The 18,466-nt window shown below is 40.8% G+C and overlaps 1 protein-coding gene across 7 annotated transcripts in view; it reads right to left on the reverse strand.

Annotated features, from left to right (window-relative positions):
• The window catches only part of pphln1 (periphilin 1), a 291,915-nt gene that overhangs the window by 95,943 nt on the left and 177,506 nt on the right, over window positions 1-18,466 (reverse strand). For 6 of the 7 annotated variants that reach the window (XM_068050976.1, XM_068050971.1, XM_068050974.1 and 3 more), the window contains 4 exons: window positions 16,269-16,364; window positions 11,989-12,071; window positions 10,570-10,689; window positions 6,451-6,588 (listed from right to left, as the gene is read on the reverse strand). In XM_068050976.1, coding sequence (XP_067907077.1) covers window positions 6,451-6,588; window positions 10,570-10,689; window positions 11,989-12,071; window positions 16,269-16,364 — 437 coding nt within the window. The remainder of the gene's footprint in view (window positions 1-6,450; window positions 6,589-10,569; window positions 10,690-11,988; window positions 12,072-16,268; window positions 16,365-18,466) is intronic. The other variant, XM_068050977.1, reaches the window with a different exon arrangement.

Here is an 18,466-nt window from a genome sequence, read left to right on the forward strand (position 1 = left end):
CTGCAGAATGCTGCCACGTCTAATTATAAGGTTGTGCAAGACACAGCAGGCAACAAATATTCATGACAGCCTCTGTGGTGTGTACTGAAGAGCCCTTCCAAACTGGTCAAGGCAACGGAATCACATTTTCAGCATGCCAATGGTGTGTCCAATGATAGCTCTGGTGGATGTGTGAGCAGCATTGTACCTCTCTTCAGCAGTGCTTTGTCGATAAAGTACTGGTGTCATTAACCATGCACAAAGTGGGTAAACCTAGTCACCCAAGATCCATCTGTCCACTTCGGCTGGTTCCTCGAAAACTGCTGGCAGCTGGGAGTTCCTCAAAATATAGGAGTCATGACAGCTCCCTGAGAAATATGCATGATTCTTCTCCTGTGGTCGCAAACTAGCTGCACATTTAAAGAGTGGAAGCCTTTGCGGTTGACAAAGAAAGCAGGCTGGTCCTAGGGAGCTCTAATGGCCACATGACTACAGTCGCTCACCCCTTGCACTCTAGGGAAGCCGGCCATGGCACCGAAGGCCGCAGACATTGCTGCTTGGCTGTCCTCATCTACACGTAAGTAGATGAAATCATTGTCACGTCACAAAAGGGCATCGGTCACCTCTTTGATGCACCTGTGGGTCGCAGACTACGAGATGCCATATATGTCGCCTGTGGACCCCTGGAAGGATCCACTGCAGAAAAAGATTGAGTGCAACAGTCACCTTGAGGCAACTGGCATGGGATTCCCACCGAAGCCGAACGGCTGCAGGTCATGCTGCAGGATCCTACAAATTTCTGTGACCATTTCACATGACATCCTTAGGCGTCTCGGGCATTGCTTCGCTCACATTTGAAGGTAATTTGTCCTTGTCCTGAGAATGCGATGACATGTCAGTGCCCATCTTCGATAAGGACGTTCCTCAATGTTATCCTTCACAGCATCCTCACTGGCGTTGCTGGCGTTCAGGCATCACAAGTTGAGGGAAAAGAGCCTTCCTTAGTCTCTTGCTTTGTTCTTCTTCCTGTGGTACTAGACAAATTGGGTATATGAGACCCATGTCGCTGAGGCTTTTATGAACAATAAATATGCAGAACCTGGCGATGCAGCCCTCTGTTGCTAGTGAGCTGAAACATCGAGGCAATGAACAGCTCCCTTATATCTGCCTTCAAACTGCAGCCACGTAGAAAACACAGCCACTGTCGTTTGCCTCCTCCCACTCTCCTTGCAATCCTCGAGTGTCCACGTGGTTTCCATTATTGTTGGAGAAAATGGTACGCATGGAATTCAGGGCAAGTCTCCCCAACTTCCAACCTCCTGCTGCAACCTTCCAGCTTGAACACATTACCCTTGACCCACCCAATGTTACCGTTACCCTTCCCTCCATTACCATTGAGCCTCTCCCCATTACCATGCACAATGTAATCATCAATGCATTCATGCCACCCTCCCCCATTCCAACTCCCTCTACTATCAACATGCAGACTCTTATCGTTGAACCTCCTCACATCAAATGGACCATTGTTGCCGAGTCCTGTTCCCCTCCCTATGAAGCTGTTGAATACCCACCCATAAATCTTGACCTTCCCCTCGACGGAATCCATTTGCCCCCATTGACTGTGACTGTTCCTTCTGCTAGCCAGTACCCTCAATTTGCCCCACAGCTCCCCAACGTTGACAGCACTCATCCCTCCTTTTAGGCCCTTGCCAAATATCTTCACATTGCACTGATCTAATCCACCCATCACCCCCACAGCCGACAAAATGCATCTTCACCATGCTCCACTCCTCCATGCACTCAATCAACCCCACCCTTCCCTCCCTGACTACCCTGCCCTGCTCCTCCATGTCGCCACTGCCCATGCAGTCGCCACCATCCCGAGCTGATTCACCCTTGCTGGTGTTGAACCTGGAGGCAAACCTCCATTCCAATGCTGGAGTGGAGGTAAGCATCCATTCCAATGCTGGCGTTAGTTTAGCAGATGACTGAAAGAGAGAAGAGCACAGTCCTGAGGCTCAACTGCACAAATCCGACTGTTACATGCCATGTTTCAACATGGCATCAACCGGATGGCATGGGACTATCACTCGCTGTTCACTTAATCTGACAGGTAGGACTGAACAATAACTATGCGTAGGGGAATAAATGTTATTTAAATGAACGCAAAGCTGAAATCCGCCACCGCGCTGGGGGAACCATGGAATGCTGCAAACCCGCTGCCGACTTAATTCCTCTAAAATATCCCGCTGTTGGGAATCCAAAAAAACACATCCCACCTAATTATATCATCCTGCATGCCACCAAATCCACCACAGCGGACAGCATAAAATTACCCCCTTTGTTTGTAAATCCCAACCTCACCATGCACAGTGATGAAAAAGTACAGCCCAAGGCAGGAAGCCCATTAATGGGACTTGAGGGTAAATATAACGTTTCCTTTGGATTTTGAAAATGAAAACAATGTATCGACAAGGCGTTGTTTATCTCTGCAATTTACCCTTAAAAATTAAACAATCACATGGCTAAGAGGCATATTCCTCTTACTTTCCCAGTCACTCTTCTCACCTTACTTTATCGTATTCAACAACCTGGATGCTCCAGATTTTTGCTTACTTGACTATTAGGTTGGCTAACCTTAAAAAGGGACACACACCAATACGTTACACGATTATAATATTTCTACCTTATAAAGCAGTGGATCTTCTGCCTTGGTAATGTATAGCTTGATGGGTACCACTCCGCAAGTATGGGGCAAGGCAAGGAGGATGGCCTCCATGAACTAGACAGCCGGTACGGGGATTGAACCCGCGCTGTTGGCGTCTTTCAGTATCACACTTTAACCGTCTAGCTAACCAACCCCCCCAAAACACAAGCAGCACCAAGGGAGGTTTGATTATAAAACTGGAAGTCTAACATGTATTTGACGTCAGTCACACTCTCAAGTATCGTATTCAAAATTTAAATGTAACGTTTCAATTTGAAGTTAGTGAAACAAAGGTACTCTCCACGAAAATATCAGAGTCAGGATCTGCAGCTTCTTACGTGATTTTTGCACGAATTCATCCAATTGTATTAATCAACAGACTTTGTAACCTTAAAGGGGCACAAAAAGAATAATCTTGTGTTTTGGGGGGGGGGTTAGTTAGCTAGACGGCTAAAGTGTGATGCTGAAAGACGCCAACAGCACAGGTTTAATCCCCGTACCGGCTGTCTAGTTCATGGAGGCCATCCTCCTTGTCTTGCCCCATACCTGCGGAGTGGTGCCCATCAAGCTATACATTAACAATTGTCTCTCTCTAATGGAGAGATATGTCCATGAACCTTTGCGACTACAGCTAGAACAACAATCTCGTGTTTTACGGAGTATAATGCAATACTATCCTTTCCTTATAAAACACAGCACCTCCAACGTTGTGCCACAGAAGATTTGCAAGGAATATATTAAAAACAGTGTATCAACACGCCAGGCATCAACACTGATGTAAATTTCTGTATCGCACTTAACATAAGAGGCTGAAATATACAGCATCTTCATTAACCTTCCCAACCAAAGCCAAGCTCTGAACTGCAGTCTGAATAGAACCTTCAAGAATTCCCAACAATTATACCTTGCCTTAAAGGGACACACACTTGCAATTTAATAGCCAAATGCAATACATTGTACACTGTTTAATGCAAGAGTTGCTCTTATACATAAAAAAAAGTCTTGCATCAAGCATTTGTCAAAATCCAGACTAAAATGATTAATCGCAATTTTAAAAAAAAGTCATTTACCTGGACCATGATATTCACAAGCAATTATTAATTTGCTCTGATTGATCTCAGCAGTTTAGAAGCCATTACAATTATCTAAATTTGACAATTCAGGGCATTGGCCTTAAAATCTAAACATAAAAACCCAGAGGTGAACCATGGAAAAAGCCACAGGAGATCTATTAATAGTAAAATAAATTGTAGGCTGCACAATACAGTGAGTTGAAGTAATTTTTCTCATCAGTGCTGTAAAAACCTACTCAACTATGTTCTCATTTACAGGTCAATTGCAATTTCTGTTTTTACAAGGCTACTAAATGTTTGTTATAGTAAACAAAGTAAATCTATGCTAACAAAAAACTTCCAAAATATCTTTTACAATATTTTACATTTCTAATATTTACGTCACTATATTTGCCATCATTGTTGATAGACTGAAAGGATCAGTGCTAGAGTTCAAAGCTTTCACACCTTTGTTAACTTTTTATAACTTAAGAAAAATGTTACTGAATTCTACTTGATGACAGTTTATGAGAGAAATACTCAATTTTACATTAGGTTCTTGGTACACCATGAGCTAGTGTTCTTTGCGGAACTGTTTTGTCCCACAGAACTGCAATCAAAGATGTAAGACTGAAACACACAAACCACTGACACGACAAAATATTATATTTGGAGCATGTAACAACTCCAAAATAATTAGTTTAACAACAGCTACAAAGAAACATGACCAATATTACCATAAATCTTTTTCTAGGCATAAAATTAAGTGCTCCTGAAAGTGTTGGAGGCCAAAGTCTGGTTAACTATATTGTTTGGATCTTTTGGAAGAGTTTCCTCAATTATTTGGACCAAAGGCTCTATTTTCAGAAACCATAAAATCTTTGTTTTCACACTGGTATTTTTTTAAAACTACAATTCCAGACTGCTTTCCTTCAACATTTTTCCATGTATATTTCAATCTGACATTTAGTCAGGTTTTGTGTCTGTATGCTAATTTTAATTTTAAACCACTGTTGCAAATGAATGTCAGTTGTAAATACAGTGTTTTAAGGGAATGCTCCTCCCTAATTCCAATTGGCCCATACAACAATAATTCTTTAAATTAACTGAACTATAAGTACATGGAAAGCTTAATATAGCTACATTTCTAAAGGGATCATCACCACATTCCTCAAGTATTTGGTGGTTGGCTTGCAATAAATGGAACCATACAAAGAAAATGCAAATTATGTGGCAATCACGAGAAAATCAGCAGTTTAAAAACTATTTTAAATTTCTCTGCAGATTTTAGTTATAAGACTATTAAGATTTAACAATGTGAAACCTGTTTGAGTCTTCCTTGGAATAAAATACTTTTAGTTGTTGGCATGGGAAACATGAAGAAAATTTGAAGTATAATTATTTCTCTTAAATAGGCTGACCTAAAACTCGATCTTGTCACTCTGCAGTTATGTTACGGTCCATGGTAGAAGTGGGATATGAATTGTATTCCCTTAGTAATCTTTTCAGGTGTTTAAATAAATAATTGAAATTAGTGATGGCCTAATCACTGGTCACAGATTCAATTGCTCCTCCGCTAAACTCTAAGTCTTAACTATGCTGCTGCTGCTAGGAGACCAAATAGAGATTCGTTCTCATGTGCATCCTGGTGATTAGCAAGTAGCATAATTGGCAGAAACTTGGGAACACTTTTCCCTCAGAAAGAATACTAGATGGATAAATGGGGTAAGATACTCTCGTAAGAATATCCATAAATCTATTGTTTTGCACAAAGCCAACCATACAGGGTATCAGTGGGAACAAGAGAGTTAGTCTCAATATCTCTGGGCTCAGGAAGGTGAAATGTCATATTGCTGACTCTTATCTAGTGACTCCTGATTGGAAGTATCTGGGTTTAGAGGTTAAAACAGGAACATGAGCACTGAATGATAAGAAAAGGCCGGTTTGCCCAATGAAGCTCATACTTCTCATTCTTAACCCTCGCATTATATAGCATACAGCTGCATTTTGAATGTTTCTAATGTTTTTGTCTCCACTATGCCATGTGGCAGATTGTTCCAAGCATTTAGCATTTAAATTTATTTTCACTAACTTAAATTTAGGCCCTTTGTTACTATTTTCCTAGCCTATGTTCAAATAATATCTTGGTTTTACCTTATCTATACCATTTTATGTGCCTTAATAAGGTCCTTTTTACCTGCATTCTTTTCAGACTGTAGATTCACTGTTTCTCTTATCTACCCTCATAGCATTGCATTTATTCAGGATCAGTCTTGTGATCTTCTGTGCACCCTCTTTCTGATGCATTTTTTGCAGTATGGTGACTGGAATCGAAGGTATTCCAAATATCATCTGACACGTGTATTGAAGATAGGGCCTGGTTCTGTTGGGTACCTCCCCTGCTCATCAGCCTACTCACAATAACTGTCCAGGCTCAAACAAATTGTCACTTGGGTGAGAGCTGCAGGCACATGTGGTAGTTTGGCTAGTGCATGTCAACAGCTTCAGTTGGAGGAGAGAATACTGGAGGGACGGGAAGAGAAGTATATATCCTCAACATAGCAAAGCATTAACTGCAAACATGACTTTGAGATGTAAACTTCACCATTGTCCTTACTGCATTCAATTCTGGTAATGTCACACCTGAAGGTTTCTTTGCTAACTGTTCTTATCCATGTTTAACTTCATTCAAATAAAAGTGAAAATGCTAACCTCTTCAATCTCCTTGGTTTTTTCAGCAATTGCTCTGGTGCGAAGATCTGTTTGACTGAAGTCTATAAGGTCAACAGCACTCTGTGTATTCATCTCAAGATCATCCAATTTATCTGGAAATAGTATTTGTATAGCATCCTACAACCAAAAGAAAAACACGATGACTAAAAGAAAAATGCCACATGTTGCTTTTTTATTGCATCAATTTATTTGCACCACGTCAATTTTGGCAACCATACAATTTCTGGCTCACATGATTTAAATGATTGTGAATGGCAGACTCCCGGAACAAGTGTTGTGACGGAAATCACACCTGCCAAATGGAAACATATTAATTTCATCATGTGAAAGACTGCTTGAGAACCTTTTTTTACTGGACACTATGACTTTTTGAAAAAGTAGAACTGAACAGCTGAAAAAATGGTTGCACACTTTCATTCTAAAACAAGGGCTGGTTGAAAGACAGAAGGAAATTACCCAGTCTGGCTTGAACGATGGGGGTGCTCCCTGACTCAATTAGCAAGATTGGTCTTGGCAACAGTGGTGATCAACATCCTTTGACTTTGAAAGAGCCAACCACCACTCCTACCCCCTCCACCCCCCTCACCACCGAGTATGTCTGATGACTCTGATGTTCAAAGACCCCTCTAGAGGTTGCTGTTTCAAAGAGATGGTCACATGACATACCTGCTGGCAACTCTGAGGTTTTTGAATTGTGTTTCAGAGAAAGAAAGGAGACTGTAATTTTGAACTCCACGAGGAAGACATCTCTCTCCAGCAAAGTCCCAGGGAAACCATGGTGGCAGCTCCTATGCCTCAAGACTACAGACCTTTACAGGCGGCCACTAAAAAGACAAACAAAACCTCTCTTCGGCCTTCTGGTACCAGAGAAGCCAGCCTGAAATAGTGCACGTTGCCCCAGCGAGGACTTTAAGACTTGGACTTCAATTAAGAACATTACATTAAGGACATTAAGGACCATAACTGTATTCCATTTATTACCAACTCTACATCAACCTCCCAATTCTTTGTTCTCCTCTGTATCTATGTGTGTGTGCACCTCTCAGATGCATGTGAGTGTGGATGCGTCACGTATTTTAGTAATTTTTAACCGGTTTAGAGTGATAAGGTTAATAAACTTACATCTTTCTTGTTTAAACTCAAGAAAACCTGTCTGATTGGTTCATTTGTAATTATATTCGAGGAACATTGAGCAAGGGCTCACTGAGGCAGTAAGCTAAAATCACTGTTAAAAAGATAAACCCTTTTACGGCCAAACCAGAGAAGGGGCGAGGGGGGAGCCTGGGACCCCTTCCTCACCAGGTGGTAACAGTGTCATTTATCAGCTAATCTAATAAATGACAACTTTGAAAACAAATGGATCATATAGCGAGGTAACAGCAACGTACCTACATAGTGTACTTGTTGAGCTTTTAGGAGGTACATAAATAAATGGCAGCACGCAGCAGCATCCCATCAACTGTGAGTTACCTTTGGAGCCTGGTGACTTTACCCGTATCAAGAGTCGATTTTTTGAGGGATGAGAATTTGTAAATTAACTGGTTTTGGTCAAGATTCATGGTTTGCCCAATTTTGGAGCAAGAAGTATGAGCAGACACTAGAAAATAAAATCTATATATCATAGAAATGAATGACTCTAAATATCCAAGTAATTTAGAAAAGTATCCTTCACAGTGGAAAAAATAAAGACCAGTTCCAATCCATGGTGAGAGTTAAGAGGCGATCAAAAGCACTGTTGAAAAGTTGAGGTTTAAGATGATTTTTAAAGGCAGAGAGAAACATCAGCCTGGACCCTCCATCAGGAATGGTGGGGCAAAAGGAGGGAGGAAAGCACAGCAACTCAGTAGACCAAAAGGGTAGGAAAAGAAATGTATGGTTTGAGCAGATCGAAACGGTAAAGTGCCACCAAGCCATGGAGGAATTTGAAGATGTAGAAGGGAATGTGTTGAAGATAGGGAGCCAGTTAGCTAGGGCTAATGGGTAAGTGGAACATGATGTGAGCAGTTTATTCAAGCTGGAATATTTATTTATTTAGAGATACAGCACTGAAATAGGCCCTTCGGCCCACCGAGTCTGTGCCGACCAACAACCACCCACTTATACTAACCCTGCAGTAATCCCAAAATCCCTACCACCTACTTACACTAGGGGCAATTTAAAATGGCCAATTTACCTATCAACCTGCAAGTCTTTGGCTGTGGGAGGAAACCGGAGCACCCGGTGAAAACCCACGCGGTCACAGGGAGAACTTGCAAACTCCACACAGGCAGTACCCAGAATCGAACCCGGGTCCCTGGAGCTGTGAGACTGTGGTGCTAACCACTGCGACTTTTGGAGGGAAGAGAATGGAGGCTGGAAAAATTGAGTATAGATGTGACAAAAGGCATGCAGCTGATGATGCAGAAGCAGCAGTAAGCAATCTTAGTGGTGCACAGGAGGTGTGGTTTGAAAATCAGCTCTGGATTAAGTCGAACCTTTACGGCTTTACGCTGCCTGATTTTGTCTAAACATGATGTTTGGAGAGGAGAATTGAATCAGTGGAAAGAGAGCAGAGATGATGGGGCCAATACCAATGGCATCCGTCTTTCCAGTGTTCAGTTGGAGGAAGTTTTCATGCACCATTAATTTAGTGTCAGTCAAGCAGTCTGACAGCATAGAAGTAGAAGTAGTGGACAGGAAGAGTTGGGTGTTGTCAGCATACATATGAAAGTTGATACTTGTCATCACTAAATACACATAGTCATAGAGTCGTAGAGTCAGACAGCATTGAAACAGGCCCTTCGGCTGACCATAATGCCTGTCCATACTAATCCCATCTGCCTGCATTAATTCCATATCCCTCTATGCCTTGCTCATTCAAGTACCTGTCCAGATGCCTCTTAAATGTTGCTACTGTGCATGCCTCCACCACCTCCTCAGGCAGCTCATTCCAGATACCCACTATTCTTTGTGTGAAAAATTTACCCCTTTGATCCCCTTTAAACCTCCTCCCTCTCACCTTAAATCTATGCCCTCTAGTTTTAGTCTACATGGCGGAGGAAGGAGTGATTTTTCTTTGCCCTTGTGAATAATCCTGGAGTAATAGGTTTTGCCTGAGGAGAGGAAGCCACAGTAGAACATTATGCTCAAGCTAGATGTGGCTAGAATGGCAAGGCTATTTGTGCACCAAGTGGTTTCGAGTTTTTAGCCCACAAACCTAAGACAGCAAGGATTGAAATTGTACTGGAAAAATAGGAATAGTGGGTGATGCCAATTAATTTGGTGGGAACAAAAGCAAAGGTGAGAGAGCAAGTGAGGAGATCAATAGTAGCACAAGTGTGATGAATGGAAGGCCAGAAACAAAGTGGTGTTGGGAGCTAAAACAGTGAAGTTACAAAAGGAGATGGGGATGTTTATTTTGAAAACAGAGGAGAAGGATAGTGGGGTTTTAGGCAGAGAGATGTGGTTGGTAAAGGAGATAAGGCGATTGTCAACAAGATTATCTTACTGATGAATGCCTTGAAGGTGGAGAGGCTGCTTGCAAAGTCAGTGGGTGGGAAAATTTATGTGAAGAAAGAGATTGAGTAATAACAAGAGGGTGGAGAAACTTGAAGGAGGGGGACAGCAGATTGGGAATTTAGATGTAGGTTGAAATCACTAAGGATGAGGGGAGTCGCTCAGCGCAGAAACTAAGGGACGATATCTCGGTGATGAGGCCTCAAGGAGCTTGGGAGAATGGTACCCAATAATTTTAAGTGAGTGGCAGAAAGAATGGAAAATACCTATTTGCTCAGAAGAGGGGAACATGCCACAAAAATTTAGGAAAAGGCTCCAGTGGGACTTTGTAAGAGCTCTGCCACAAGCAGACTAATAATTTCAATAATAGAACTAGTTTACACGGGGTATCCAGTTTCTGTGCTGCGAGCCCACACAAAGAACTAGACTGAGATTTGCAACTCACATCAATCAATCCAAATTGAAACCCTTTCAGGTGGTGGCAAGTTAAGTTATGAAAAACATGGCTTGCAAACATATATAAAACTGTATAGAACTAACCCAGAACAATGAAATAAAATCCTAACAAATTTTGTAACAGACACTATGAATTGGCATACTTACAATAGCATTACATTCAGCCGTTTCCAGTTCTGGAATCTGCTGTTGTTCAGAACACCAATCATTTACAACTTCTTTGTTCAGGTTGTCAGAAGTTTTGCTGGATTTTTCAAAGTTTGCACCCTAATGAAATAAAGAAGCATTTTACGTCTGAATCTCTAACTTCAGTTATATTTGATGCTCTCTTCCCTCCCCACCTTACAAAAGAACCTATAAATCATGAAGGATAAGGCAGAAGTTAGGCCATTTCATTCATGCTGAAACTGTTAACTGCTTATTCTGCAGATGCAATAATGCATCACTTAAATTAATGCCAATGCATGTTTATTGGTAAGGCTTTCTAATATTCAGTGTTAATTCTAAAACTGATATTTGGTCTCTACCGATGTCTGACTCTGGTCAAAACCTTTAAGTAAAATTGCCCGAGAAGTTGTACTCTCTTGCTAAAAATTAAAAAGCAAACTTCTAGATATTTTAGCTCGGTCTTCAAAAGGTTTATTTTTATTTAAACGGAGTACACAAACTACATATCCAACAGTTTTGAAATACTGAATCAAAGTTCTTAAGTATTAACTTGGTGTGCAAACAAATATATCATTTGTTTCTTTACTGATTAATGCTCCGATAACAAATAATCTAGATGCAGTAAAAGCTCTGAAGACCAAAGTGGTTTCCTCAACAAGATCTGAGTTGCCCTGTAGACTGCAAGTGCTTTTTTTTTATAGAGATACAGCACTGAAACAGGCCCTTCGGCCCACCGAGTCTGTGCCGACCATCAACCACCCATTTATACTAATCCTACACTAATTCCATATTCCTACCACATCCCCACCTGTCCCGATATTTCCCTACCACCTACTTATACTAGGGGCAATTTATAATGTATTGGTCTTTGGTCACTGGGTTCCATGGAGAGATCACGTGCAGACAATGGCCATGTCAAAAACAGGGAAAAAACCAGATCTTTTGTTAAGATCGCCAGCCACGAAATTTGTTTTCTGAACTGGGTTTATCTGACTGTTGTTGATCTTCTTGGAGCCTATTAAGATTTTGCTGCAGTGCAGCAGCTTGTTTTAGTGGTGACATAATGATATCACTATGTGCACGTGCTGCTATTACCTCTATTATTTCACACATGGACTGGCCATAATGTAACAGCCTGTCACTATTTATGATTAATAAAAAGTTGCTTTAACAATTATTTTTATTACTATTTCAAGATATAGTGATGGAGAAATTAAAGTACACTAGATTTCTGATGAACAGCATGCAACATTAATTGCATGTTGCATTTGGTAAATAATTACATGAATGTTTTCTACTTTGCATAGTATTAATTTTCTGCTGGATATCCCATGAATTACATTGTAGCATTCTTTTAGGGTGATTATCAAAATGATGTAAGCATGAAAATGAGTTTACCTTGAAAATAGCTGTTGGCACTGAGCTAGATGGAGATGCATCTCTTGAAGGGGTCAAAGAGGAAACAGAAGATCTTTCCCTATCTGTGAATACAATAGCACGATGAGATAAATGTTTAATTCCAGATTATATCCTTAAATAAGAGATGTCTAAAGTTTATTTGGTAAAGTTCTTTCCACCAAAAGATTGTTACTTGTCTTTATACAGGTAACCTCGGTTATGCTATTTTGATTCTTCTTTTTCTTTTCTTTTGGGCCTCCTTATCTCGAGAGACAATGGATACGCGCCTGGAGGTGGTCAGTGGTTTGTGAAGCAGCGCCTGGAGTGGCTATAAAGGCCAATTCTGGAGTGACAGGCTCTTCCACAGGTGCTGCAGAGAAATTTGTTTGTTGGGGCTGTTGCACAGTTGGCTCTCCCCTTGCGCCTCTGTCTTTTTTCCTGCCAACGACTAAGTCTCTTCGACTCGCCACAATTTAGCCCTGTCTTTATGGCTGCCCGCCAGCTCTGGCGAATGCTGGCAACTGACTCCCACGACTTGTGATCAATGTCACACGATTTCATGTCGCGTTTGCAGACGTCTTTATAACGGAGACATGGACGGCCGGTGGGTCTGATACCAGTGGCGAGCTCGCTGTACAATGTGTCTTTGGGGATCCTGCCATCTTCCATGCTTTGATTCAGTGTTTCAATATCTGTAGCAACTTGTGATGACAAGGCCAGGACTCATGCACACTGTGTGAACTTAAAGACCTGGATTCTGTGGTAGTAATGACAACAAAACGGTCAGCATTTGCAGTCATTACTCATGAAACTGACAGCAACTTTGGGAGTCCGCAGAAAAACATGGAAATTCAGATGATGCTGTTAGTGGTTCTACGTTCTGCCAGAGGGTGCGTGTTGAAGTCCCCTCCACAGTGCAATCCTAAACTATCAGTGAGTTAAGGAAAACTTCCTATTTTATGCTATTAGTCTCACTGTAAAAACCTTTGAAAAGGTTATAACTTGTTGAATGAGGTGCAATTGGATTTTTAATTGAGTTCGAAGTTCATAATTACTGCTAAACATCCTCACTGGCCCTGAAAAACTAATTTTACATTTGTCAAATTTCTCCATATTTTTAAAATAATTTTTTTTTGGCTTTATCTTAATTCAATCATAATCATTTATTTTACTATCTGAAAATTTAAATTAAAAGTGGAGGCATTCAGTGCTTTTAACTTTCTTGTCTGCTGTCTGTGAGTATACCTCAATGTGACTGGTTGCTTACCCTGCTCCTGGACATCTGGAGATCCCCTTGACTTGTCGCCAGACTTAAACGGTCATTGGGAAAGGGGAATTTTGTGCCACCGAGATCACTAGATCTTTGTAGCAGCCTTCTTTGAGGTCAGTGGTGAGTGCCATTATTTCACCACTGACCATAAAATGCAGCCCATTGTTTCAAAAGTTTCACTTCTGAAACTTATTAGGAAGCAGTATTTATAAATAATATATAAAAAGCACACAAGTAATTGCAATGGTCATAATTAACCTTTACATGGCATGGCAAAATTGATGAAATGGAGAGGATACATCAAAATTAAAACTAATTATATCTGAAAATGAAAGTAAATATAATAGCTCCTAATGGCAAAACATAATGGGAAGATTTAGGAAGTAAGATAATTACACTAATAACTGAAACTAAGGATCATATTCTAGAAACCATTAAACTATGAATTTCTTGTATTCAAGGCTGAGTTAGGTAAATTCTTGATAGACAGGTGAGTCAAGTGTTATGGGGGGCAGACAGGAAAGTGGAGTTGAGGCCATATTTAAATTAGCCATGATCTTATCAAATGGCAGAGCAGGCTCAAGAGGCCGAATGGCCTGCTCCTAGTTCCTATGTTCGGATGTACTTCATTGAACTATCAAAAAAGCATCAAACACCTAAAGAGTTCTGTGACTCGAAATTAACTTTTCCAATTAAGTTTTATTTTCTAGTTTGTAGGAAGAGTAAAGGTGATGTGAATTATAGAATTACAAGCAGTTTAACTTTTAATTAACTACAAACAAGCTTCCTAGTCATGTAAAAGCTTCCTTCCTTTTTGAAAAATAGAGCAATATTGATTTTAAAAATCATATGGTTAAAGCAATGAGCATTTGAAGCAAAAAAAAACCCTTAGCAAATGTAATCACCTCTAAGTCTGCCAAATGATGCTTCACCTCCCGAAGGACGTGGATGAGCTTTCCGGACGTCGATGGTGGGCACTGAGGAAATGGCTTATTACCTGCACCAGATTCCACCCCCCTCCCCCCCCCCTTTACCCCCCTTCCACCCCCCCCCCACCCCCGTCCCCTTCCCTGCTCCACCCTCTCAGCTCACCCCCTCACAACCCCGTCCCAGCCCGCCCCCCCCTCGCACCATCTTCACCCCGCACCCCCTTCCCCTGCACCCCCCCCCACCCCCTCCCTCTACCCCTCCCCCTTGCATCCCCTCCTCCCACCGGCACCATCCTACACCTGTGTAGGGGCCCCAACAACCCCACTGCCTTGTGGGCGTCTCGGGAGAGACCAAGGCTAAGGGAGTAAACCCTAACAGAAAATCCGGAGCGGAACCCCGTAGGCGGTCATGTGTCACCTTTGGCATGTTTCCGGCAGTTCCTGCAGCCATACTGGTGCCAAACGTCGTGTCCTGCACTCCTTTGGACCCCACCAGAAAGGCCGAGAGGGGGGTTTTGACGACTGGGCAACTCTCAACCTCCATAAATTTGCCCAGGCATGCGCCATGGAGAGGTCACTCCACTGACCACCTCCAGGCGCGTATCCATTGTCTCTCGAGATAAGGAGGCCCAAAAGAAGAAAGAAAGAATTTGAAGCATGAAGATCTGGAAGACTGCATGTTCAATTCTCAAGTACGTGCTGAGTCCACTGATTTCAGTCTTGGTGATGGAAGGACCACCACAATTGGCCTCTGTGCCCCTGGGATAAGGGGACAAAAACCAGCCAGGGTCCTCACTGTGCTGCAGCACCTCCTCCTGAAAGCTTGCTTATGTGAATATCAACTTAAGATATGATCTGGCTCAGCTGTAATAACCCCTACAATCAAATAGCCTGATACTGTAATCGTCACCAAGCATTTATTTCAAGCCTTAAATGTAAAGAATGATCCGTGGTTCACAGACAGAGTTATGGAGCATGAACACCAAGGAAGGGAAGGAGAGATTAGAAGTACCCAAAAACTTGGTTTTGAGGTTTCTAAAGGAAAAGAGGCAGGTGGAGACAGAGGGGCTTAGGGAGGAAGTTTAAATGCACAGGACCCAGACAGCTAAAGGCTTTGCTGCCAACAGTGGGATGAAAGGGGTTAGATCCACATGAGCCTTGAGTGATCAAGGGAAGGAAGGGAAATAGAGCTGGAGGAGATTGTAGGTAGAATGTGGTATAATAAGGGTGTGAAGAGGTTTAAAGAGAGGATGCTTTATTCAGAGGTTATGGAATGGAGTGTATGTCAGTGAGGTTAAAGTGAATGGTGAGCATGGCATAGTGTGGTAGTTTTGGACAGACCGGAAAGTGAGGCCAACAAGGGTTGTCGGAGTAATTGAGTCTAGCAATAATGAAGACGTGTATTAGAGGTGGGGGAGACTGAAGTAGGAGTGGAGGTAGGCAATGTTATAAAAATAATAACAATGTATTTTTGAGCCCACCTCCACAGTCTTCTCACTACATTCTTCAGTCCTTTTTTCCTTAAAAAAATGCAAAAGCCTCATAAACCCATGTATAATGTCTGCTTAGTTAAATTAGAGATGGAGAATCAAAACTTGCCTTACAGATGTATTTCACTCAGCTAGACTAAGCCAGCTGAAGCGGTGGGTATATCTGATTGAAAGCATTATTCAAAAATGATTTGACCAACCAAGATACTTCTAAACCTCATATTTCCTTATTGTCCTATTTGCCAGTTTATAGGATTTACAAATATAACAAGCCAAATAAATATATCATAAAAAAAAATTCAATTTTGAACCTTTAAGTCATTTTGAAGTAGGTCTTTTTATTTTTGCATTGTTTCCAGAAAGAAAATGACAGGAACAATATTATAAACTGAGGAAAGCACCCAAAATGGAGATTCTATGTATATTTGATGAGTACCACACTGAAAAAGAGACATTTAAAAAAAACATCTTTTAAAAATAAATTTGCCAATGACCTGTTTGAAAGAAATTACCTGAAGTTTTGTAAATGCAAATGTTTATATTATTTTAAAATAAAAGCATGCATAATAGTCTTCTAAAAATGATTCATACCCTCAACCACAAGGCAAGACCAAAAAGTGAACCTTAGATCTAAAGGGACACTACCACTTTGCTCATCAGCCCACAGGGAGTTATTCGTTCGGCTTTCTAGTAAGAGAAATGTTCTTGCTTTATTACTTATTTCAAAATAGTAAACATGATTAGTCATAATAAATAAAATGCAAATAACATTTCACACTATATGCCCTACCTTAAATAACTGCTGACTGTAAATAGTTCAGCAGGATTATCAAGTCATGCAAACAAAAATCATTTCAATCAAAGCAATGAACTTTTTAAATCTCAGAACATAATGCCAGCTGCATAGTGCTGTAAATGCCATCTTGTGGTACATTGTTGTTCAGTTATTTTGCAATATAGAACTTAAAATGAACTGGGTATATTTTTCGAATCTTAAATATTGTTGGACAATTTGGCCCTTGTTGAATGCTGTAATTTAGCTGAAATAATCCACAAGGGCGAATTAATGATAGAAAAACAGTAGGAAAAAAAAGTGCACATTCCAGATATGACTATTTAAACGGCTGGGCACGATAGTCATTGAGCCTTAGATAGTAAGTATTTTGGGGCTGGCCATTTAAAAACAAGAAATATGAAGGTGTCAAATTTGCGTGTGAATTGAAAGGAGTCATGAATATTGCTCTTAACATGTGCAGCATACATACTATATAAAAAAGAAACATTTCACATGTACGGCACCCATACTACATTAGGAGCAAACAAACTGCTGGATATTGATAGTCAATGTACGAAAGTTGTAATTGTTAATTGTATATTAGAAGAGGATGCCAATGAAGTCACAAGCAAAACACAAAAATCACATCATTTCAAACTATCAAGTAAGAAACTTGTTTCTGAATAACCATAGTATTTCTACATACTGTTATGTTTTACAGCAGTAATCTGAAGCATTAAAAGGATCAGTTTTATTTGCCATAATCTGTGACATTTTGCATAAACACTTGTAGAATTAACTTGTAAATTCTTGTAGAATTGATTATAAATTTTGAAAACTAGAAGTTTAAGTAGTAATGTTGGGGACCTCCTGCATAACAGTGACAACTGGGTTTAGAGAAGGGATACTTGTTCCAAACAGAGTTTGGATTTTAATACAGAATGACAGCACACCATTCATTTGGATTTTACTGCACCACACTTGGACTAAAATGACTTCAATGTGCACAACATACTGAATATGAAGCTTAATTGAATTATTTCTGTCCTGTTTCCTCAACTTATATTTCAACCTTTGTCACACTCTCGCCAGCCAAAGCCTCCCTACCCCATAGATATATGCGGTTTCAAGTATAGAAGCGTCAAAGTTTGTGAAACTTCGCTATTTGCAAATATTTTATGCCGAGCCTGAGGATAATATTTATCCATGATAGAATAAGCGTACATCTGGGTTAAATATTATGATATTCAATATGAAAGTGGTATGCACGTAACTGCCTTAATAAAAAAAAAGCTACTCGTTAATTCTCCCCTTCAGTTCTCCCAGACAACACCCCTCAGGGAATCAAATATCTTTATACAGTACTTTCTCTCAGGCTAGCAACTTCAGTTTGCTGGTCGAAATAAAACATTGCAACTGATTCTATTAAGTGCATTTGTAGCTAGCTCTTCTGGTAGCTTAGTATCTTATAAAGCCATACACAATCAGAACTACCCAGGTTTGATCCCTTCCAATGCGGGTGAACTCACCTCAACTGGAGCTGCACATTCTCAGTGCCCTTAGTGGGGAGAGGAAATCTGCCAGTCTGTCTACTCTACATTGCTATCCAGTGGCGCATGATGTAAAGTGCAGCTGTGTGGAGATCAGGTGATGTCAGTACTGTGCTCAGCTATAATACCTTACAAAGTCAAATTACTTGTTCATGTTCACTGTCCAAGCTTATGCATAGATAGCCACATGTGCAATGTAGTGGAGGGCTGCCAGCATCTGTAGAATTATACCCAAGTAAGAATCAGTGCCATCAAGATGAAATGTCGGGAAAAAAGGGGCAAAAATGCATGGATAGCTACATTGTAGGAGAAGGAAATTGCAAAGTTTCCTTTTGTTCCTTTCCCAAGGATTAGCCTTTGGTCTTAATATAGTGAAAAATTCCACATAGTTACTGTCAGACACATGACTGGTGAATCAAAGAAAGCCTGTAAACAGATACTCAGACCAAATGAGCACCTCCCAA

This window comes from Heterodontus francisci, chromosome 18 (genome assembly GCF_036365525.1).
Source record: "Heterodontus francisci isolate sHetFra1 chromosome 18, sHetFra1.hap1, whole genome shotgun sequence".
Classification (NCBI taxonomy): Eukaryota; Metazoa; Chordata; class Chondrichthyes; order Heterodontiformes; family Heterodontidae; genus Heterodontus; species Heterodontus francisci.